The sequence below is a fragment of the Choristoneura fumiferana genome, chromosome 14 (genome assembly GCF_025370935.1).
Source record: "Choristoneura fumiferana chromosome 14, NRCan_CFum_1, whole genome shotgun sequence".
In the NCBI taxonomy this organism is placed as follows: Eukaryota; Metazoa; Arthropoda; class Insecta; order Lepidoptera; family Tortricidae; genus Choristoneura; species Choristoneura fumiferana.
In genome coordinates this window covers 2,641,840-2,667,320 of record NC_133485.1, presented here as the reverse complement: position 1 = coordinate 2,667,320, position 25,481 = coordinate 2,641,840, and the positions used below count along the sequence as shown (strand labels likewise).

Below are 25,481 nucleotides of genomic sequence, written 5' to 3'. Positions count from 1 at the left end.
CGAAGGAGGGTTATGTGTTTGACCCGTATGTATGTCTATTCCTATGTCCTGTCATAACTACTCAACGGCTGAACCGACTTTGATAAATGATACGTCATTGAATTCGTCTTAATGACGCGAGTGACACTGGGTATATGAAATTCTTAAAAAAATTAAATGGCGGACTTTTGACGCCAAATTGTGAGTCTTCAAAAAATTTTTTAGTGTATTTTAGGGCAGTCGGGTTTTTTTTTTCAATTTATTTTAAAGTAGTGACGATTTGTTACACACAAACAAATTTATCACTTTATTATATTGGCATAGATATTCTTGGGTCCTAGGACAGGGTAAATCACCTCCTATTAGAGCTTCAAATCAAATGGCTCCCAATTTTGGACAGACTTTACCTCTTGCATAAAGATGATAGAAAAACAATAAACTCACCTTTTTTCACCGAAAAACTGATCCCGTTGACGGCGAAACACGATTTCTTGAACAGCGCCGGGTAGTTCTTGTACACGTCATAGCATAACATCGCATCGTTGATTTGCTTTTTAGCTGCGTGAAAGAAAAAAACAAACTGTTATTTTGGATCAATAAAATGTTTCGTTTCATAGAAAATTAATAAGCTTAGAAAATATTTTTTGAGTCAAAAAACAACCATAAAAAATATAAAAAGTGTGACGTAATAAACGGCTAGACCGATTTTGACAAGCTTTTTATGATATTTACAGGCTTTTATTGAACTTGCCATGTTGACTTAAAACTTGGCATACTTATGTAAATCTGGCGACATTACAATAATCTGGCACTGACATCCGAGTAGTCCGGCCAGGATCGTCTCCGCAGGACGGAACTCCTCAATAGTTAAAGGCATCGACTTGAAATTAGGTAGGTATTTTTCACCCCTCTACCCGCATCCCTCACATCTATATCGCAGAACAACGTCAAATCAGCTAGTATTATTATCTGAACTTACGCAGCTGTATAGCTTTCTCGACGTACGCGTTTTCAGCCCGCACCATGGCGTCGTTGAAGCGCGCTTTGGGCCGCCGCATCCGAGCGATAGAGACCTGGTCCCACGCGTGGGCAAACACGCCGCGCTCCGCTAGTATCAGCAGTACCTTGAAGGCGACAGAAATCCTAACAATATTATAAATGCGAGGGTTTGTGATGCGTATTTTTTTTACTACTTTACACTTGAGGTAGCCACACAGTTGTAGCAGTTGCACAATTTAAGACTTACACAAATTACGATTTGCGCAAATTTAGACTTGCACAGGTTAGAACTTAGACTTGTACTGTACTTGCGCAAATATCCTCCAATACACGTTACAGTATTTTTGTGGGAGTCTAAACTTGCGCAAGTAAATCGTTACATCTGTCATTTAGATTTGAATGAAATTTGGTATGTAGATAGCTAAACGTCTGGAAAACCACATAGGCTACTTTTAATTTTAATATACCTACGATCTCAATGAAAAATTCTAAAATTTATAAGGCCTAGAGACACGAAAATTTTCCAAGAGTATTCGCCACACAACGTAAATGCAGACCACGATGTATTTTATGGAAATTCCCAAATAATTGAATCCCGGAATTCAACGACCGGATGTTATTCGATGACCGGTTAGAGAACCTGATTACGAAGCTTGAGGTCCCGGGTTCGAATCCCGGCCGGGGCAGATATTTGTATGAATAATACGAATGTTTGTTCTCGGGTCTTGGATGTTTACTATGTATTTAAGTATGTATTTATCTATATAATTATCCATAGTTACAAGCTTTGCTTAGTTTGGGACTAGGTCAATTGGTATCAAGTGTCCCATGATATTTATTTATTTAATTTCAATTCGCCTGCCACATCTAGTACGAGTAGTATCCGCGAGCGAAGCAGCGGGTAAAGGCTAGTATGGTATAAACGCTATTTACCGCATAGACGACAAACTGTATAGCCATAATGATCATTTCCATTCCAGGCGCCTGATCGTCCATGCTGAAGTAACTGACCGGGTCCGATGACGATTCTGAAACAAAACTACACTTTGCACATTACATACGACGATGATTATTATAATTATAACGATGATGTCATCCATGGCGATTTCGTGTACAGTCGCCAAAAGATATTTCGGTGTAGCCAAGGTAGTCAAAAATATCGGCACACTCTATTATTAAGGTATTAGAGTTCATGTTTCGATATTTTTAATCACCTTGGTCGCTCTGAAATATCTGATGACGACTATACTGTATGTACACCTACTTCTGCGTCATGTACAAACGAAAACACTGTTTGTTTTATTTAGTTTTATGTGAATTTGCATGATTAAAGAACAAAGGCAAGTAACATGACATCAGTGACGGAGCTCCGTTGCGCGGAGCTTCTATTTCTCTACTGTCTGGTTCTTCTGCCCTGTACTGTTCTGTAAGTATTCAACTGAAAAAAAAAACAACCATTTTCGATATTTTCATATATTATTTTACGCTATAATTATTCTTTTTTACTATTTATACGTCATAAAGTTATGCCAAATAATCTTATCCCGTATAAGGATACGCTTAATAAAGCTGTGAATTATAAAGTTATGTTTATTATCGTTATAAACCCTGACCAGGAATATAAAAAAACTTCGCCATATTGCGGAAAACCAATAGAACTAATTTCTTCCACTACACTAAACACAAAACACTAAATTCAAATGTCATCTGTCTATTGCAGTCAAAGTTTGACTTTGTTTACGCGTGGTATTTTAAAGTGTTATTTTGTGTTTTTGTGCGTTAAAATGCCGAAGATTATCCGTAGCCCCGGAAGGAAAATAATTCACAACGTATACAAGTATTTGTCATAGAAAAAGTCTGAGGGATTAGAAAATATTTCTTTAAATAATATCATCGACACCGTTGTCAATGTGACTGGCAGGTATCGTATAGTAAGTTTTTATATTCCTGGTCAGCCTTTACGTGTAAATGAGGGAAAAAATAATTTATTAGACCACGCACGCACTATGCGGTTGTAGCGAAACAGTTGTATAGCTACCCATAATAGCGATATCTTTATAGGTTAGCTATACCCACGGGCTCGCCAGTAGTCTCTCGCCCCTAGGACTGTGTACTCGTCCTGTATAGGAATAAATAATAATTGGCAGTATTCAGTGTTTGGACTTATCTCTCATTGACTCACCCAAATCAATAACAACTCGAAGAATGCCAAACAGTTAACCGCGCGGTTTGAGCCGTCTTATTCTCAAGCAACGCTTTGTCTTCTTGTCTCTCTTGGGACGGCGCATAAAGCCTCGCGGTTAACCGCATACGTACGTGGCCTCAGTCTGCGACAGTTTTTAACTTAACTTAAGCAACTCACCGCAACACTTGTTGACATCAAATCCCTTCTCAAACACCACAATCGCCGGACACTTGTCCCTGTTCAGTGTACAGAGCGCGTTCAGCCGCGCGATCGCGCCTGCCTTGCCGATCGCCAACGCGGCCGTGTGCGGCGGCGCTACCAGCCGCGACAGTTGCAGCAGCGCGAAGGTGAAGCCTGAAGTGCGCTGCAGCGTTATGGCGGCTAGGTGCATCGCTGGGGTTATGAAGCCTGGAAAGTGGCAGATAATAGTGATTCATGAGCCTTTTTTTTGTAATCAGTTCTTTTGTGGCTGTGTGTGTTGTGTCCTTAGTTTACTTGAACGGTTATTGTGAATTTAGATACCTGAGTATTTCTCAAAAAGTTGTCCCGTCGTGAAATTGTCAAGAAATCAGTTTTGTCAATAAATTATTAACCCTAAGGACGATTCATAAAACATAAACTACATAAAGCATCCAAAATTTCTTGACGTCAGGAAAACGTCACGAAATCTTGTGAGAAAAAAATACTAAATTTTGTAACTACATCAAAACTTTCTATTGGATCCAACAACAAAGATTATCTGGCTTTTTATCACTTTTACCACAAGGTTTTTTATATATTTAAAAACAATATTACTTATTTAAGATAAGATAAGATAATATATCATTTACTGCCACAACAAATAGTACAGCGAAGACTTATTACAAATAATTACAAACTTATTATACACAAGGCATATTAAGAAACTAGACATAAGCACTAACATTTGCTGTGGCAAAGGGGATGTACTCAGCGTATGCTGCGAGTTAGGGTTCCATAGGCTGCCCTGACTGGCACAGCGCTGATTTTCAGTACACCCCTTTTCAGTATTTTTTGTGGTGAAATAGCGTCAGAATTTTTTTTTTTAAAAATGGACAACTTTTTGAGAAATAGTCATCTATTTTATTAAAAACGAACATGAACGAGAAAACACATATTATTATTAAGAAAAAATAACCGTAAATAAAACTTAACTATAAACTAACTACCTAACTTAAATCTTACGACCTACTAAATTAAATCTAAAAAAAGGCCCCCGTGGCATGGTGCCCAAGAGGCTGGCAGCATTCCCTCGTTGAACGGCGATGGCGATTCGTTGATTAATTAATTAATTCGTTAATTAACTCAATTTTATTGGAACTCTTTACTAACATGTTGTAAAAATATTCTATTCTATTGTATCGTACGTATATTCTATTCTACTTACTGAAGACAACGGTAGCTACTGTAAGGGCCGCGCCGACGCTGCGCTCCGTCAACCCCGTACTCAGCAGGTACGCTACGGCCGAAAACGCCAGCACCCCGACCACAAGTATCACCGTCAAAACAGCTGCAATCAAACATTTGGCGTTCTAGAATTCTTAAATTTTAATATTTATTAAACAGTAAATTTAACCCACTCCTTGCCGCTGATTCAAAAACATTATATGTTGCAGTTAAATTAAAAGGGTCTAGCAGGCTAAGCGAACAAGATTGGCCCCCAACGACTGATTTGATCATTCTTTCTGGTGGTGTACTGCTACCTAAAGTGGGTGACAGACGTACGAGCAAGTACGCGTACTTATGGCTCGACGACCTTTCTCGCCTGTGTGTCATCGTATGTACGCGCACCGTAAAACCGTGGGCTATCCAACCGGTTTGAAATCTTGCTCGTGGCTCGCAAACTTAAAAAGCGCGTACTTTAAGTACGTACGTCTATCACCCACTTAAGAACACACCACACTAACACACAGGCGTGTGCCCGTTACATGCTCCGTGCCTCTCCAAGAGACCAACAGCCTGTAACGGGGTGTCATACAGCTCGTTTCTTCCTAACTCTTTGTACTGTCTGGTTTAGCACATATTCGAAAAAATAACATTTAAATTCAAATTTCCTTTTCTAATTCCACACCTGTTCAATTTACGTCAAGTAGCCATTCTATTCAGAGCCTCCGAGCTGAACACTTACCTTTCTTTTATCCTAGAAGGATCTAGGATAGGAATAAATAGGATATTTATAGGAATAAGGGGCTGTTTCACCATCCATTGATTAGTCTTAACTGATGGTTAAATGTGATGCCGTCTCTATTTGTTTTGTTCGAATAGACGGAGACGGCATCACATTTAACCGTCAGTTAACACTAATCAATGGATGGTGAAACAGCACCTAAATCTCTTAAAACTCCATAACAAGCTCGTAATTTACTACTCCTATACGAAGGAGGGTTTTATAATTGTACAGTGCATTTGTGAAGTTTCATAAGATCATTAGATCGTAATACTACTGGACTTCAGTGCCATTGAATTATATAAATAAAGAACTGGGCACGGAACCGTAAGTTGATTAACTATGTATTTTTATAATTGTTGATACAGTGTCAAAGCATACCTTTTAGATACTTAAGACCGCGTCTGTTTGTTCGCAGGTGCCCTTTAATTATTATCTTAAATAAATATCACTGTTTGCCCAATTCCTGCTTTCTTCTTCACCCCGTGACAAGCCAACAGTGTAGTTACCCAAGAATCCTCCCTGATCCAACGTGTGGTCTGTATCAAACAGCAGCGGTGCCACGACAGTAGGCAGCACCAAAAGCAGCAGCGACTGGCAGAAGTGCGCGGCGAGAGTGGCTGCCCAGTACAACACGAGGGAGCACCCGCACATCTGGTGTATGTGGCGCGTGCCTGTCACACGCTCTTTGCACGGCAGCGTGGTTACACTGATGAGGGACGCGAACAACACTGGAAATAATTCCGATCCGCATTAGCGATCCCTTCAAATAGCGAACCTACTGTGTTAAAAATAAAGTTGTGTTAAATACTTGTGATGTATAGATCATTTAATAATATTGTAACTGTTTAAAAAAAATATACCTCATCGTAAATACAAACTGAGACATGGATGCACAGAAAAACCAGAAAAAGAGACCAGCACTGGGAATCGAACCCAGGTCCTCAGCATTCCGTGCTGCGTGCTATAACCCCTACACCACTGCTGGACGCAGATTCCTATCTAGACACGATTTTTTTCCTATGCATACATATCTCAGGTTGCTTATTTCTACTATGCTACTTGTGTCAGTTTGTATTTACGATATGGTTTCACGGGATACCCGTAAAAGTACCAAATTTGGAGTTGAAATAAAATCAAGACTCATACCTATTAAGATTGTTTTTAGTACAATAAATTTTTTACTTTTACGGATCCCGTAAAGAAATTGAAATAAAACAAATATTGCACAGAAAAAACGAAATAAACCAAAAATCAATCATGACATCAAAAATAATACGGTTCAGTTTCGATTAAATATACTTCGTTGAATTTCTTACCGGATTCTTCTCAACAGAGGTTTTTCCGAACCGGTGGTAGATTTTTATTGACATTCATAAGTGCTTGTTAGAGCCTAAATTGAATAAAGATATTTTGACTTGACTTGACTTGAATGATTTACTTTAAGGAATCGAACAAGTGCGAGTTAAACTCGCATGGAGAGGGTTCCGTAATTTTCCACTTAAACATTACAGAGATTTTCTGTTACTTTAAATACTGTAGATTTATAGGTTTCTTTTTGTAATCCATTAGTATACAACTATTTAATTTATTTTACGCCCAATAACTTGAGGAGGCAAGGGACTGTATACTGGTCAATTATCACTTACTTTCTTAAATAACTTCAAAACTATTTACTAATCAAGTAAATTAGATCCTGTATTAATAAGAGGGATGCATAATATAAACACTACATTTTTTTTTATTTGACTGGATGGCAAACGAGCAAGTGGGTCTCCTGATGGTTAAAGGATCACCACCGCCATAGACACTGCAAACACCAGGGTATTGCAGATGCGTTGCAAACCTAGAGGCCTAAGATGGGATACCTCAAGTGCCAGTAATTTCACCGGTTGTCTACTCTCCACACCGAAACACAACAGTGCAAGCACTGCTGCTTCACGGCAGGATTAGCGAGCAGATGGTGGTAGCAATCCGGCGGACCTTGCACAAGGTCCTACCACCTCCAAAATATAGAATAGAAAGCTCTACATACTGTTCGCTTATTGTCAACATTGGGATCACTACAATACTTTCTTAACCGGTGTAAACCGGTGATCAGTTGAATCGCTAGTCCTAGCGACACATGAGATTGACAGTTGAGATTTCAAAACAAAAGAGACTCACCGAAACTGACATAGAACACCCAGAGCTGCAGCATCATCTGGCTCTTCGGCTGCACGACTTTCTCGGCCCCGGTGGCAACGAACGAGCCCTCTATGGGGTGGTTTATGAGGTATGGTGCGCGCGTCGGCCCCGCCCACCAGCTGGCTCGCGAGGATGTTGGACATAAGGTTGACGGCCACTGGCGCCGCGTGCCGGACTATGGTCGTGTAGAGCGCCTGGAGAAGGGAAGGGGTTCTATTAATAATAAATAAATAAATATCACGGGACAATTCACACCAATTGACCTAGTCCCAAAGTAAGCTTAGCAAAGCTTGTGTTATGGGTACTAAGCAACAGATAAATATAATTATATAGATATATACATACTTAAATACATATTAAACACCCAAGACTCGAGAACAAACATTCGTATTCTTCATACAAATATCTGCCCCGACCGGGAATCGAACCCGGGACCTCAAGCTTCGTAGTCAGGTTCCCTAACCACTAGGCCATCTGGTCGTCAAAATTAATTATTGTAAACAATTTATACCACACTAGCTGTTGCCCGCGACTCTGCCTTACAGAATATAAGCTAATCCAATGAGGGTTTATTGACAGGCGAAATATCAAGATTGGTTTCTGGAGTCTTTATGTAATTTTTATTTCAACTCCAAATTTTGTTACTTTTACGGTCATCCCGTAAAATCCATATCGAAAATACAAACTGAAACATGGATGCACAGAAAAACCAGGAAAAGAGACCAGCGCTGGGAATCGAACCCAGGTCCTCAGCATTCCGTGCTGCGTGTCATACCACCAACACTGGGTGGTGTAGAGGTATAGCACGTAGCGCTGGTCTATTTCTGGTTTTCTGTGCATCTATGTTCCAGTTTGTATTTTCGAGGCGAAATATCGCTAGATGGCGTTAGTATCGAGAGTTCCATTTGACGTTGCAGTCTTACTTGCGATTGGCTCATTTAATTATTTCACCAATCTCAAACGTGACGCAAATGTCTAAGTTGGCAAACGGAGCTCACGGCACCAGCGCCATTACACCACAACCCTCATTAGATCAGCTCACGACTGTTATTATTTATTATTTATCTAGCTAGATGCGCGATTACGATCTGCCAGGATTAAGGTTAATCGCGCGGTGGCGCCCTTACCGATTAAAAGGTATCCATTTGATCCTTGGGTTCAAACTACCTATGTAACCAAATTTCCATCAAAGACGGTTCAGTGGTTTCGACGTGAAGGGTAACAGACAGACAGACAGACGACAGACAGACAGACCAGTTACTTTCGCATTATAATATAGTAGGATTTGTCAAGAAAAAATTTTTACAGCATTACAGTTAACACCAATGGCTGTAAAGTTCAAATTATACAAAAAATAACAGGAACACAAAAAGACATACAATTAAATAATTATTATTAATTATACATAATTATTACTAATTTACATAATATTACTAATTATACATAATTATTACTAATTATACATAATTATTACTAATTATATAATTAGTACTGGTTAACATAATTATACTGATTAATACATAATTATTACTAATTATAACATAATTATTACTAATTATACATAATTATTACTAATTATAAAATAATTATTACTAATTATACATAATTATTACTAATTATACATAATTATTATGAATAGAGCGAAATTCTTTTACCTTTGCGTCAGTATCGTTAAGCTCAATACCGACGAGATATTTGTTGTATTCCAAAATGTCCTCCACCCCAGTGCGGAGCATAGCTGCAAAGAAACAACACAAATAAAAACACGAATACTGTCTATTTATTTGTAACAACGTCGGTTAGAATGCTCAAGCAACAACGAACCGTTAATGTACTGCCGTTTAAGCAAAATATATTTCACCAAATTTTACTTCCCAGAAAAACTTATCGCAGTAGTTTCATTTCCCAAACGATTCTATAGCACCTTCATATTTCGTCATATGATCATCTATATATATATTAAGGAAGAAACTGTCTGACTGACTGTTGATATATCAACGCACAGCCCAAACCTCTGGACCTAGAGACTTGAAATCAAAGCCCGACCCGCACCCCTGAGTTTTTCGAAGTTCATGTGCGAAATGACACTTGAAATTTACCACGAGCTTTACGGTGAAGGTAAACATCGTGAGGAAACCTGCACACACCTATGAAGTAATTCAATGGTATGTGTGAAGTTCCCAATCCGCATTCTGAGAGGAGGCCTGTGCCCAGCAGTGGGACGTAAATAGGCTGGGACCATGGTGAATTCAAGATGTGATAATTCGAGAAAAGCTTTTTGCCTATACATTAGTAATCCCAAACTGCACGTACCCTCGGCTACGTCGTTAGTCACTTCAAAGTCGACGTTCTTGTACGCATTCCTCAAAGCTGGAAGAGCTTCTACTGCGTGGATGTTGAACAAGACCCGCTTCTGCGCCATGTCTCTGTACAGATCCAGGTCCATGGCCGTCTCGTTGTTGCGAATTATGTGGGTATAGTCCGCGTCGTTGGACAGTTTTGTCATTAGAAAGAGGAATAGTATGGGGAGGATGACTTGCTGAAAATAAAAAATACATTCCAATAAGCTTAAGAGTATTGTGCGTGTTCTAAAAAAACCAATTAGTTCGTTAGTTAATTAAGCCGAGTTTAGACGTGCAAGAAAAATCGTACAAGTTGCATTACATTGCGAGGCCGTAAAGCCAACGAGTTTGTCGTGGTCAATTGAGCGCCGCAATGTAATGCAACTTGCAAGATTTTTCTTGCAAGTCTAAACTCGGCTTTAGATTATTAGAAAATATTGGACACGTATTTTTTCTTTTGTCAATTAAAAAAACCGGTCAAGAGCATGTCGGGCCACGCTCAGAGTAGGGTTCCGTAGTTCCCGACCTTGCCTTAACTTTGCCTCAGAAATATTTTTTTACATAAACTTAAAACTGCTCAACTGATTAGATTAAATTTAAAATAATTTTCCTGGAAAGTTTTTATTAAGTTTAACTTACGTGATTTTTTCATACTTTTTAGACGTGCGGTTCAAAAGTAAGAGGGGGGGGGGACAATTTTTTTTGAACTTTCGGAGTGAATATCTCCGGAAATATTCACTTTATCAAAAATGGTTTTTGCAAAGCCCTATTAATTTTAAATACCTATCCATCGATACCCCACAATATAGGATGGGAATTTAAAAAAAACATCCCCACTTTACCCTATGGGAGGTACCTTAAAAAAAAATTAAGCGAAACTATAAGGGTTCCTAGTTGACTACGGAGCCCTAAAAATGATGAATATATAGCCAGTTAAAGTTCTCTGCAACGTGTCGCCGTGCGACAATTTTTTATTAAATTCGACTGGTTGGTCAGATTACCTGGTAGTCCAGTTGAAGGTGGTCCAAATAGATAATTTGTATGAGTGAACTTTACGACCATAATTTCAAGATTTGTTTAAGTAGTGACTATATAGATTTCGTGTTTTTAGCCGTATTGCATAATATAAATCCTTTCTGTACTTGTTACATTTTAAATATATTTTAATGGTGGAAAGTGCATTCAATGAGGGCTATCGCGTATGAATTTTCCACTAGAGGCGCTAGTGTAGCGTGAGGTCTCCGAAATGTCAAAATCGTCAAATGTCAGTTTTGGGTGAGCTACGCGGGTTTATTTATAATTAGAATAATTTTGTGAATATTTTGCAATATCTGAAATTAATTATGGCAAATATACGTTCCGGGGCAATGAATGTCTGTGTTTTGAGACAGTTTTGTCTTTCGAAAACCTTTTTCCTCCCTTTTTTCCGAACAAAACGGGGACTATGCAACACTGTGGCGTGCTCGATATTTTTATGGTACGGTTTTAAGGTGTATTAAATATGATTTTAATCTAAACTTTGCTTTCACGCCCGTAATAACAGACTTTGAAAGCCATACTTAAAAACCTCACGCAACAGTGCGCCATCTAGTGAGACAAAAAACGATAGCCCTCATTGCGTATCCTCACCCACACCACACACTTTTGGGACTTACGAGTATAATGAAGGAGCTCAGTTTGGAAGTGATGTAGTGCACTTGTCGCATGATAAGGACCGCAAACTGACGAGCATACAACGCCGCTCCAGTCAGCTTCTCGAACGTCTGATCTGTGGACAAAATAAACAACAATTTAACATCATTTTCATCCTACAGGCCTCCCTTAGAAAGGACTCGGACTGTATATCTCAGGCGACCCTCCCTAGTGCTGTTTGGGAACATTACACAATGAGGGCTATCGTTTTTTTGTCTTTCTAGATGGCGCCACTGTTGCATGAGGTTTTTAGTGTGGCTTTCAAAGTCTGTTATTACGGGCGTGAAAACAAAGTTTAGATTAAAATCATATTTAATAGGTACACCCTAAAACCGTACCATAAAAATATCGAGCAACCACAGTGTTGCGTAGTCCCGTTTTGTTCGGAAAAAAAGAGAGGACAAAAGTTTCCGAAAGACAAAACTGTCTCAAAACACAGATATTCATTGCCCCGTAACGCATAATTGCTATAATTAATTTCAGGTAATCCAAAATATTCACGAAATTATTCTTATTATAAATTTACCCGCGTAGCTCACCCAAAAACTATGAGATTTGACATTTCGGAGACCTCACGCTACACTAGCGCCTCTAGCGGCGAATTCATACGCGATAGCCCTCATTGCTTCGCAGGTGTCTTCAGGTTTTTTAAGATTTTTGTTTTTTTTTTTATTTGCCTTCGTCGTGGAATAGGATAATAAGTATTAAAACATTGGAAAATTAACGAAAAAATAAAATAAAAGAAAAAACATTTTCCCATAGAATATATGTTCATGGGTTTCATAACTGTCAGTTATAGTGTACTGTACTTACAATAAGATAGTTATTTGTTACTTTATATTTGCATAGAAAAATATTCATTTAAAATAATTGACAAAACGTTGGTTGATGGTTTGGAAATGCAATTGGACCCGCTAAATGGCACTAATGTTGGTATGTTATCATAATTTTATTGTAGTTTATTCGGGCAGAACAACGTCTGCCGGGTCCGCTAGTATGTAATAAAATTTATTAATAAAACTTCAGATTTATATGAATGAAAAAAAAAACCGAATTACCAGCACCAATTGTATCTGTCTGTTCATTCGCGAACGACGTGTGGACGTCGCTACACAATCTGTAACAATACACACTAAATTAAAAAGGGTGAACAGACGAGGAAACTCGCGTACCAGGGTGGGACCTTTTCATAATCAATTTCACTATGATTTGTATGGAAGGAACATGAGGTATTTTATCAGAGTCTCTTTGGTTGATAAGTTGATAACGCGACTCTGATTTGGCGAAGTAAAGTTTTTTGGAGAGATGGTGTATTTTTTTCGGCAATCCTGAAAGAACGAGGAACGGCAGCTGTTTATTTTTTTACTCTCTACAGTTTCGTGATTTTTTGTGATCGACATAACATTTGTGAAGGTAATGGCCGACAAGCTACTAAGTTTTCATATTTAAAGAAAAAAAAAACAAATGTCAACTATCTCTTGTCAATATTGCCATCAAGAAGTAATATAATAAAAAAACAGCTTTTTTATTTGATGATGACAGGACTGACAAGTGACAATTGTCATTTATTTTCTTAAATAAACTAACCTCTCATATTTCGTTTTCTAGATTTTTTTACCGTATAACGGCAAAACCTACTAGACACTGGCAAATTGTCCTCTAATGGATAGAGCCAAATAAACAAAAAAAAAATTTCAGTTACTTCATGAACACCTTGTACATAACGTCTTACCTCAAAAACACTTCATCCAGCGTGCTCTTCCCAACGCCAATAGAGTCTATCCCGAGTTCAGACCTCTTTTCCTCCAAGTTGCTGAACAGAGTGGGAAACTGCGAGCAGTCCTTGGACGGCAGGTTATATGAGAGCGCGTGTAGCGCCTCGTCCCGCACTGTCGCGTCGGGGATGGAGGCGCGAATGGCCGCCGTGATGGCCGGCTCGTTGGGGGGGCCGATGGTGGTGAATGAGAGGCGGTAGCCGGTGCCTGCCGGGAAAAGGCACCAATCAATTTACTTCAAAACGCAACTGTCAACAAGCAATTAACTCGTAGAATTTGTATGGTAATAGCGTGCTGTTATGTCAGTTATTTGCCAGCTCAATTGACAGTCTAGACAGCCGACATCTTCCAGTTTTTCAGTGTGTTTTCATTCATAATCAAGCCAGGGGTAATATTTTTTTTTATTCGACTGGATGGCAAACGAGCAAGTGGCTCTCCTGATGGTAAGAGATCACCACCGCCCATAAACACCTGCAACACCAGGGGCATTGCAGATGCGTTGCCAACCTAGAGGCCTAAGATGGGATACCTCAAGTGCCAGTAATTTCACCGGCTGTCTTACTCTCCACGCCGAAACACAACAGTGCAAGCACTGCTGCTTCACGGCAGGATTAGCGAGCAAGATGGTGGTAGCAATCCGGGCGGACCTTGCACAAGGTCCTCAGGTGGTATACATCTCCTCCTCCATCTCCTATGAAGTATCTCATATAAATTAAAAAAAAACTAAAAGCAAGGACCTAGTGTCTAGTGTCTTTGCCCTAAAGGCCGCGTTACCACCAGAGATGTGCGAGGATGTGTCGCGAGGAATGTGTTTTTCATGAACCAATAGAAACGCTTCATTTACTTGTCCTCGCTCAGCACCGCTCTGGTGCAAACAGCTAAGCGGAGCGAGGCGAGGTAAGTGAAGCGTTTCTATTGGTTCATGAAGAACACATTCCACGCACATCTCTGGTTGAAACGCAGCTAAAGGCGACTAAACAAATAAACCGGCCAAGTGCGAGTCGGACTCGCGCACGAAGGGTCCCGTACCATAATCTATACAACATTAGACATTAGCAGAAAAAACAAGTTTGTTGTATGGGAGCCCCCCTTAAATTTTTAATTTTATTTTAATTTAATTATTTATTTTAAGTGACTACACAACTAAATACTCTGTGAATATTTCAAGCGTCTACCTGTTGCCGTTATTAATACCGAGCAAAAAACGGCAAAAAAGTCACGTTTGTTATATGGGACCCGCCTTAAATATTTATTTTATTCTGTTTTTAGTATTTGTTGTTATAGCGGCCACAGAAATACATAAATCTGTGAAAATTTTTAGTGCCTAGCTATTACGGCTCGAGAGATAGAGCCCTGTGACAGACAGATGGACAAGACAGACAGCGGAGTCTCAGCAATAGGGTTCCGTTGGCACCGTATGGGCACGGAACCCTAAAAAGCATCTCTAAGGGCGTCAATAGGATACTAACCGACAGCTTTCTTCAGGAACATGGTGGTGGCGTGACAGCGGAGCTGGCCAGCGTGCAGGGCCGCCACCCTGTCGCCGAGGGCGTCCGCCTCCTCCATGAAGTGCGTCGTTAGGAGCACCGTGCGGTCGCCGCGGAGACTCTACGGACACGTAGAGGTTATAAGACAGGGACGGCGAATCTTTATCGATCAATGTACATTTTTTTATGACATTGCACAACAGGGTCGTGACATGCAGGGCTACGTGGCGCCGCCCCCAGTAAACCCCGCCGCTTAATGTCTTGTCACCCGTGGCCGGTAATGAGCTTGCGCGTAGCATCTCCTTGTCACAGCCGCGCTCGGTGGGCTCGTCCAGGGCACGCGGGCTGGCGCTGCCAAGCCAGTGTATCGGCCGCCCCATGTATTGTATTAGTTTTCACAGCTCTTACTCGGGTCATTGGTCCAGGCTCTGGTACGGCTCGTCTCAGTACAGCCCGTCGCCGGGCTTCGCTCAGTGTACCCGCCGCCTCCATGTACCTTACCACCAGCAGGTCCCACAGCTCGCGTCGGGTCTCCACGTCCAGCCATGCTGTGGACGTCCAGAACAGCCCGCTGGCGCCGCCCGCCAGCGCGTACCCGCCGCCTCTGATGTTGTACGTACAGCAGGTCCCTCACAGCTCGGTCCAATTTCACCCAGTCTGGTGGCTCGTCCCAGTACAGCCCGCTGGCGCCGCCCGCCAGTGTACCCGCCGCTCCATGTCTTACCAGCTCAGGTACCCACAGCTCGCGTCGGGTCTCCACGTCCAGCCCGCTGGTGGGCTCGTCCAGTACAGCCCGCTGGCGCCGCCCGCCAGTGTACCCGCCGCTCCATGTCTTACCAGCAGCAGGTCCCACAGCTCGCGTCGGGTCTCCACGTCCAGCCCGCTGGTGGGCTCGTCCAGTACAGCCCGCTGGCGCCGCCCGCCAGTGTACCCGCCGCTCCATGTCTTACCAGCAGCAGGTCCCACAGCTCGCGTCGGGTCTCCACGTCCAGCCCCCTGGTGGGCTCGTCCAGTACAGCCCGCTGGCGCCGCCGCCAGTGTACCCGCCGCTCCATGTCTTACCAGCAGCAGGTCCCACAGCTCGCGTCGGGTCTCCACGTCCAGCCCGCTGGTGGGCTCGTCTAGTACGAGCACGCTGGCGCCGCCCGCCAGTGCACAAGCCAGCTGTAGCCGCCGCTTCATTCCACCAGAGAGCTGATCTGTTCTGGCATCGATCTTGTCTTGCAAGTTCAACTTTTTAAGGAGGTTTTCGGCTGAGACTCGGGCGTCGCCGTACGTGCCGCCTTTGATCTAAGAAATAATAATTATTAATTGCTACTTTATTCCAAGCCACTAGCACTCCTTAAGAAATGACTTCGAGGTGCATTACTTCTTAAACTGTCCCGTATACTTATCAAGTCATTCCGAAGTATGCAACATCCGACTTATTGAACAGTTTGGACGAAGCTAAAAGCTCAATAGTTTCGTAAATGCTATACTAAGAGTGAGATGCACCAAGTCTCTACAGGGTGTCATCAAATACTTCCAAAATATTGGCAGCAGGGGCGGCAGCGCTAGTGCTGGTGGCAGTACTGCCTACCCTGGAATCGACCCAATGCATGCATTGGCATTGGCCTGTAGTTACAATAAGGGCTACTTGACAGGCAGAATACCGATAGATGGCGTTAGTACCGTGAGGGGTTCTCTGCCGTTTCGCACATATATTTTTTCCACAAATGTTTCATTTGGGCAAATGTACGTTTCATTTACCAATTATCAAATTTCTCCGAAACCATATTATTTTCGGAACTTTCATGAAACAAACCTAACCTAACCTACTGTGCTCTATAAAACCATAAGAAAATACACCGAGTTTTTTTTTCGGTTTCGGAAAAATTTGATATTTGGAAAACGCCGTTACGGTTTTGCTTGAAATTGGTTTATTCAGTTATTTAACTTAATAATTGCAAGAAAGACCGTAATGTCAACGGACCTTACGACGTTAACGCCATTTACCAATATTTCGCTTGTCCAAGAAGCCCTCATTGAAGCTAATATAAACATGTTCAAAAAGTTCATCAGTGAGCACTTACCAGTGTGAAGAACATGACATGTTCGAGAACAGTCAGGTCCGAGAAGAACAAGTTGTGCTGCGGACACAGGCCCAGCTGGGAGCGCACCTCCTTCTGTTGGGAGCGCGTGTCTTTGCCGTTCACGAGCACCCGCCCCGATGTGGGGGACATTAGACCTGGTGAAGGAGGGCTGGGTGAAACCTGCTCTCCCAATGGCTAGGTTGTTTGTGGCAATATAACGTGAGATATAGCTGCCAGGTGTGATGATGATGACACGATGTACGGTCAAATCTTGTAAGTTCATTTTAACCAACTTCCAGTGGTCGAATTGACTTGAAATTCGGTATACACGTGAAAGTTAAGTCCAGTCAACAAAAAAGTACAGTCAGCAAAAAAGCTAGTATTCAAAATATAATTTTAACAGAAACACTACACTTTGTATCGTAATATCGTCACTACTTTAAAAAAAACTCGTATAATTTTTCTGAGTGGACCTTATAAACATTAAGTCAAGGTTCAATTTTGTTGACATATTGATTTTAGATACGAATTTTTTTCAAAGTAGTGACGATATATATTTATTTTTAAATTTAATAAAAACTAGTCGAGTGGAAGAAAAACACTTTTGCCCACTACAAGCTAAGTAAAAATAAATAGATCTAATTCAATCGTGCATAATATGAGAGGAACTGGAGGAAGTCGCTGCTTTAGTTGGATAGTGAAAAATATTTTTTTTCTGGAGAGCCAAACAAAAAAAAAACACTTGAAATGTTCCTTTTTACGGCTTTCTTTTTTTGAGTTGTGTGTTAATCACTCACCGGTAATGATGGACATGAGCGTGGTCTTCCCGGCCCCATTATGTCCGAGCAGCACCGTGATCTCGCCTTTGTAGATGTCCAGCGTAACGTCAGACAGTGCCACGTGCCTCGGGAAAGCCTGTACAATCACCTGCATTAATATCAGCTTCAGCGGAGCGTGCTGAAATATCCGACACGTCCTACCGACACTAGAAATAGTCGTATCGATGTCATCAGTCCACCTGGTGGGAGGCCTGCCAACGCTTCGTCTTCCGGTTCGTGGTCGCCACTCGAGGACTTTCCTCCCCCAACGGTTATCTGCTCTTCGAGCGATGTGGCCCGCCCATTGCCACTTCAACTTGCATATTTTTCCAGCTATGTCGATGACTTTATACTCTTTGACGAATTTCCGTATTCCGGAACACCATTCCGTAGTGAAGACATTACCTTAGTAATATTCTGTATCTGGATGCCAATAGGCAGTCCTTTGGGTGCTTTCTCGAAGTACTGCGCGTCTGGGCTATTCAGCTGACTCTCTTCAGCCGGTATCGTCTCGACTTTGGGAGTTTTGCTCCAATATTGCTTCTGTAAAGACATCTCTGTATAGTCACAATATGGGATTGTTGACCCACTTGCTAATGTTCATACTTTAGCCACGTAATTCTAATACAATTTATTAATGATCATATTCCTGACGAACAATAAACAGTTACTTTGATCACCCGCGACGGCTAAACAACAAATGTGTGTTCATGCAGCTCCTCCCCCTCCACGCTGTAAGAACACACACAAATCACACAAACATACAAAGCCTCCACGCGTTCCCGAGATAAGAGGTTTTGACAAACAGACGGACGGGCGGATGGTTTTTTTATATTCGACTGGATGGCAAACGAGCAAGTGGGACTCCTGATTGTAAGAGATCACCACCGCCCATAAACATCTGCAGCACCAGGGGTATTGCAGATGCGTTGCCAACCTAGAGGCCTAAGATGGGATACCTCAAGTGCCAGTAATTTCACCGGCTGTCTTACTCTCCACGCCGAAACACAACCAGTGATACTATAAGGGTTCCGTTTTTCCTTTTGAGGTACGGAACTCTTAAAAGTGACACGTTAAAGATCCCTTTGTGGCCTACTTTCAGCTTAAATGGGCCAATCAACTTTTTTACCGACACTAATCTGTCCGCGACAATTTCAAACAATTGCAGATTTTGTAAGTAAACATTTTTTTCTGTGATTTAATAGATGGTGTACATGAATACATGCCATCCTACGTAAGTTCAACCTATTAAACCGTGAAATATCTTTTGGAAGTACGATTTTTTGGTAACGCCAGAGACATTTTGGTAACGAAGAGACGCCAAAGTGTCGGTAAATAGTTGATTGGCCCAAATAACACAAATAAACGCTTTGATTTTTTAAATTCATTTTTGATAAAAAAAAACAGGCAGTTTTATTCAACTCACATTGAATGGGAAGCTCCAGGGCAGCGCTTGTCCGTACTTTCCCGGGCGTACGAGAGATAGGTACCAGGCGAGCAGAAGGAACAAAGCGGTTTGTAGCAGCATGAATACCAGTGCTAGCAGCACTGAACCGTTCTTGAGCGTAGACGCCTCGGCCATGTTCAGGAATGATACACCGCGATCTAGAAATAAATATTGATTATTGATGTTCACTAATGAACCTCATCCGACGACCACGATCACTCTGTCAAGAGAGTGGCGATTTAGAAACTGAATGACTTACCAGGGTGGAAACTTTTCTTAACCAATTTCGCTATGATTTCTTTGGCAGATGTATGGGATGTCAATATGACATTAGTAGCACAAAGGTTCGACCCTGGTACGTGATTCAGGATCCTTGACTTGCTTCTACTAATATATTGAGCTTTTTTACTTTTGTATATACTTATACGTAATTAGTATCTTATGTTCAATTATGGTTAAGTAAAAAAACGCACACTGTTTCTACATGCCGTCGCTGGCCACCGAAATGAGAAAAAGTACAATTATTTTCTCACCATACTTCTCTCGCGCGGCGACCTCCTGCCAGAACCATTGCATGGGAACGTGTGGCAGCAGCCCGGTCAGTGTGACGAGCGCTCTACTCTGCACGCTGTCTCTGATAAACGTCTCCAGCCACCGAAATGGGAGCCACGTGAATGAGTATACGAACACCGAAATTGTTGTGATATATTGAGCTGAAAGCATAATAGGGTATTTAATTCGACCAGTCAATTGGATAGTTTCCTGGGTAAATAAAATATCATTCTATTTAATTTGTCGGTTATATCAGAAAATATTGCACCTTTTTTTCTTTTCACTCAAACATATAAATGACAAATGATGAAGCGAGTCAAAGTTCGGGAGTGGATTTCACGCGGAACTTCAACTGACTATAACTTTTTTTTTTAATTGACTTTTTTTTAATTTTAATTGACAAAGTTTTTTTTAAGTATTTTATTTTTTTTATTTTAAAAGGAAAAATATGTGTCCAATATTGTTTGATAATCTGTTTAACGAACTACCTAATCGACCTAGTACCGTTGTAAGCAAAGCTTCTCGTTCGGCATACGATGTATGTTTTACCAAATTTGACCTATGGGGCATATGGACTGATTTTAAGTTATGAAACCCCAATAAATAACTTACTTGTATCAATCACGTACGCGAACGCAAAAGCTAGCGCGACCACCGTGGCAAAGTGCAGCAGCAGAGCTATGAACACCAGCACCACGCTAGTGTGGGGCAGCATGGGGCGGGCGGACCCCCCCAGGAGGGCGGCGCCCACCACCGCGTAAACTAGCCCCGCCGGCAGCGCGTTGATGAAGTGGGACAGGCAGAGCGTGTTCGGCGATACGCCTACCATTTTGACGAGTTCCTGGTGGCAAGAGGCATCTTTAGATTTTAAATACAGCGTTCTAGAAAAATGATGCAAGTTTTATTACATTGCGAGGTCGTTAAGCGATCAAGTTTGAAGTGATCAATCGAGCGCAGCAATGTTCTACTTGTTTGCATGATTTTTCTCGCAGGCCCAAACTGGGCTTTATTTGTGTATGTGCATGTTTTGTTACTTTGACGCTAAATTGGCTAAACTAATTCAATGAAATTTGGTATAAATATAAGTAATAAGTAACGGGCAGTTGTTATAGGTAATAATGGTCATGACGACATTGAATTTAAAAAAAGAACATATTTAACATAGCATATTGAAGGAAACGCACATAAAGTCACAAGTGGAAACGTCAATATAATTCACAAGTCTAAGACGTAATAGACATAAACACTTTATAGTCTCTAGAGGTGACAATAGGGAATATTTCTGGAATTTTCTACCGTCCGAGTGCAGCACTAGCACAAACGGTAAACAGTTCTTTGAGTATCTTAAATGTTTGTAGGATGTCACAATATCATAATTATTTTAATGTTTTTTTTTTTGAAATATAGCTCTATCTATGCTAAACTGGGACCGCTTCGCGATTTCGCATATTGTTGTTTTTTTTCTTTTTTCTTTAATGTATTTTTATTATGTTTTGTGCGAATAGCGAATAAATATTTCTATTCTATTCTATTCTATCGATACTATCGATGTAAATATCATGTTATTTTCTTACTAATAAGTAAATATATGTCATGATCTCTATAGGCACAAATACTTTTTGGTCATGATTCGTCATGGCGACAAAATATAAAGAGAACTGTCGTTGTCATGGCGGTTTGCGCTAGTGTCGCCCCCTGCTCAGAGCTTTGCGTAATACTTATTACAAGTGGCCAGACCTTTTTTAATGGACAAAATATGTACTTACCTATAAGAAACACTGCATACATATATTTTTACACAAAAATATTACCCAAAATTTAATTAAAGTCTTATCCATCTTATGCTTTCCTCGCATTAATGAATAAAAAATTATTATTAATTTAAGTTTTTTCTGCTAACTACACGGACTAAATAAGAAAAGAACAAGGTGAAACATACCCTAAGCCAGTTTAATTAATTATGTTACCTGTATACCAGTGTTCTTTTCGTCGAGCAGCTTGGATATAAGGAACACGAACACCAATATAAGAGACAAAGGACACAGGAGCTCTAGCAAGTAGCAGAGCATTGCCACCTCCGAGTTTTCCTTGGCTTTCCAGTACGGGAACTCTTGGATCATCAGAGTCTGAAAAAATACAGTGTAAAGCAGTTTAGACTAAATAAGAATGGAAAATTCAAGATTTTTTAAATACTCTATTCAATTAAGTTTTATTGATACCTGATTTATGTCAGCCCCCGTCAATAGATATAAGTAACTTGTGTCTATAGCCCATTGCAGTCGCATGAACGGTTCGTAGTCGGTGCCTGAAAATAAATTATATAAATAGATACATTAATAGATTAGAATAGTATTAAAAATAAAAAATAGTGGATGAGAGTACTAAACTTTCTGCCAACAAACTGCTATGCTTGGCATAGGTTCATAGATATAATTTTTCTGTACTTCTTTTGTTTTTTTATTTGAGTAAATAAATAAAAAATATATACAAAGCAATTGTATTATGGTGTTCAATAAAGACTCATTATATTGTTGTTTTGTATTTTTGACGCGGGCAAAGCCGTGGGCTAAAGCTGAAACATCATTACATTCTCACCCCCATGCTAAAGTCGCGAATCTGCTATCTAGGAAAAAAATAGATTTGAACCCAAGTTGTTGACCATTGAGTTCAAAATCATATTTTTGCTAAATAGCAGATTCGCGACTTTAGCATGGGGGTGACGACATGTTAGATATACATACCAAATCTTTCGTGCGGACCAAAGCTGCCCTCCTCGATCACCCGGGAATGAGTATTGAAGTCAGTTTTCATGCGGATGGTGTATTGGAGTTTCCTTGGCCAAGTCCCGTTAACATTCTGAAATATTCATACAGATTTATGTAAGACAATTTTATTTACAAATGCAATAAAGAAGTCGGAACTAACAATTAAATTATCTTATATGTTTAAAAGAACAGTTTTTGTATATTTGTTTATTTATATCGGGGAACTCGGAAAAGACTACGAGAATGTGAGGGTTTGCGGGGTCGTTTTCCCCGTTCCTGTGGAAATATTGGGATAAAAAGTGGTCTATGTCTATTTTTCATGTTCAAATACGGGAAACAATAATGTACAACTCGGAATGTACGCGCAATAATGTACGTGATAATCCAAAGATTATCATGCCGTACAATATCATGGTCGCGCATTATCAGGGCGAACAAAATATTGCGCGCGCTGTGAGTGAGTGATAATCTGAATCGAATCGATTCGAATGACCATAGATTTGTGTTAGGTTGTGTTAGGTCTAATTGTGACCACAATGCGCGAGCCGAGCGAGCGTAGTAAGCATGCCGCGACAGCGTCAGGACCAAATTAAGTTATTTTCTACTACACACTCAAATCCGTCCAGCCGTTTGGCGTGAAGAAATAACAAACATGCACTCATACTCACAAACTTTCGCATTCAAATATTAGTAGGATGTGAAAGTTTGTATGTGTGTGTATGTTTGTTATTCTATCGGTAACGGTACGGATTTAGATTAAATTTGGTATGAGGGCGTGTTCAGATAAAGTTGTTGAAATTACTTTTGTTAGATTTGGATGAAATTTCGTTTTCCTACTCAGAATTAGGAGCACTTGCGATTGTAATAGGAGAAAAAAAGTGTCCCAAGATTTTTAATTCCATTACGTTTCCCTTTTTCATACACGTTTAGTATGACGGTAGTGTAATGGATAACACAAAATTATATGAAAAACCTTGGACGCTATTTCCTCCTATTGCAATCGCAAGTGCTCCTAATTCTGAGTAAGAAAACAAAATTTCATCCAAATAAAATAAAAAGTAATTTCAACAACTGCTGGAAAACGCCCATGAATACTCTCTAGTTTATAATATTAGCGGGATCGCATCATTATCAGTCTTAAATTGGCTAAAACTCCGCTGCACAGTTTAGTTCCAGAACGTTCTTGCAATCGAGAACAAACCTTGACATTTCGCAAGCTCCAGGTGCAACGAATCTCGGTGATGCAACAATTACTTTGTCGATTTAGAGAATTTCTGATGCAGTTAGGGAGACGTGTTGGGACCTTTTTCCTCCTCGTTAAATCCGATTGTCGTAATAACTGGCCCCTTTACCACAAAAGTTTTAAGTGCTACAATTCTGCAAAATAACATTTTACTAAACTGAAAACTTTTTCGGGAAACTTAACAATTTTGTAGATTTGTAGCACTTGGTAGTACTTGTAACTTTTGTGGTACAGGGGCCTGGTGTCGCTATTAACGGTTTTGACTATATCAGTAGGATTTATGCTGTATGTTTCCAATTGTAATAATATTAAAAAATATTAACCTGAAATATCACAATGATATCCCTGTTCTGCATTTTTTCCGTGAACTCCATTATTGGTGTCGAGTGCGTATAAGGGCAATAACCTTTTTCTCTGCCTTCTGTAACACAAAAGAATATACCATATAAACCCCCTTCCAAAAAAATAGGGCACCTATGGTTTTTCAGATTTTTAGGCATTGGAGCTTGGAAAGTAAGCTTTCATGCACATAAAATACAAAAACCATGGGTGCCCGTTTTTTTGCAAGGGGGTTTATAATAGAATATACCACAGAGAATGAAAGATCGAAAGAGAGACATTTCGTCACTTTTAAAAAAACTCGTATCTGAAAATGTATAATTTTTCTGGAGTGCACTTTATGACAATTACGTCTAGGTTCAATTTCGCAGACGTATTAATTTGAGATACGAGATTTTTTCAAAGCAGTGACAATTTGTTTGCACATAATATAATGTATTCAATATACAGAAAAACACATTATAAAAAAATACAATTAAAAAGACATCGAATAGTATATATTGGGCCGCACTCAGGATAATGTTACGGAAAGCCGCAACGCTGTTTTTCAGTGGGACCCATTTAAAACTAAACACATAAATAGAAATGAATACCTATTTGGAACTTTGTTCTAGCAAATAAACATTTCTGATTTTTGATTTCCATTGTAAACATTATTTCGATTGCAAATCAGGATTATAAAGTTTTTTAGCGCCATAATCATATATTGTTATTATTTTATTTAATCTAACAACTGTTTGTACCGTTTGATTTACTTATATTAGTTTTTAACCAACTTCAAAAAAGGAGGAGCTTCTATGTTCCAATGTTTGTATTTTTTTTTGTAGTATTATACCTATTTAAAAATAAAAAACGAAATAAGCAACTTTGTACGCCAACCGGCAAATCATAGCTGTACCTATATTTTTAAATCAAATATCATCTGTATCATATACTTCACCTGAGATAACGAAATAATTATATTTGTATTTGTATAACCTTAACTACAAAACAAACATTATTCTGTCAGTTTTTCACAATCGATAAATAATTACTCTAACGTAGTAATGTTTCAATATACATAATTCCATATCATACCGGATCAGTCCAAGTGTTTATTTTGTTATTTTTATTCGCCTACGATATTTCATCACACAGTAACATTACAAACAAACATACTATCATTACTTATAAATAAATATAACAATGAGTCAAGCCATTAACTACTCGTATCTAATCAGCTATTAATATTCATTCTAAGAACGAGTGTGTGGAGACGTTTTGACATATTTGTATGCATTAGATATGAGGAGCCAATCGCCTAATGGTAAATCAATAGTTTTCAACTTGTACTTGAACTGCTTTGTAAAGTAAATAGACGAAGCAATCGTCATCACCATCAACAACCCGTATTAGTCAACTGTTAAATTCATAA

General features: G+C 39.9%; 1 protein-coding gene across 1 annotated transcript in view; it reads right to left on the bottom strand.

Annotated features, from left to right (window-relative positions):
- Positions 1-25,481, bottom strand: part of LOC141434712 (phospholipid-transporting ATPase ABCA3-like) — a gene marked incomplete in the record, with an annotated part of 47,653 nt that overhangs the window by 13,743 nt on the left and 8,429 nt on the right. The window contains 25 exon segments of the mRNA XM_074097151.1: positions 424-537; positions 959-1,103; positions 1,912-2,006; positions 3,341-3,571; positions 4,569-4,691; positions 5,858-6,079; positions 7,515-7,624; positions 7,626-7,729; positions 9,191-9,273; positions 9,849-10,074; positions 11,533-11,645; positions 12,628-12,686; positions 13,302-13,551; positions 14,814-14,952; positions 15,894-16,121; positions 16,904-17,058; positions 17,701-17,818; positions 18,127-18,264; positions 19,148-19,326; positions 19,702-19,881; positions 20,333-20,561; positions 21,688-21,846; positions 21,940-22,025; positions 22,462-22,576; positions 24,052-24,149. Coding sequence (XP_073953252.1) covers positions 424-537; positions 959-1,103; positions 1,912-2,006; positions 3,341-3,571; positions 4,569-4,691; positions 5,858-6,079; positions 7,515-7,624; positions 7,626-7,729; positions 9,191-9,273; positions 9,849-10,074; positions 11,533-11,645; positions 12,628-12,686; positions 13,302-13,551; positions 14,814-14,952; positions 15,894-16,121; positions 16,904-17,058; positions 17,701-17,818; positions 18,127-18,264; positions 19,148-19,326; positions 19,702-19,881; positions 20,333-20,561; positions 21,688-21,846; positions 21,940-22,025; positions 22,462-22,576; positions 24,052-24,149 — 3,699 coding nt within the window.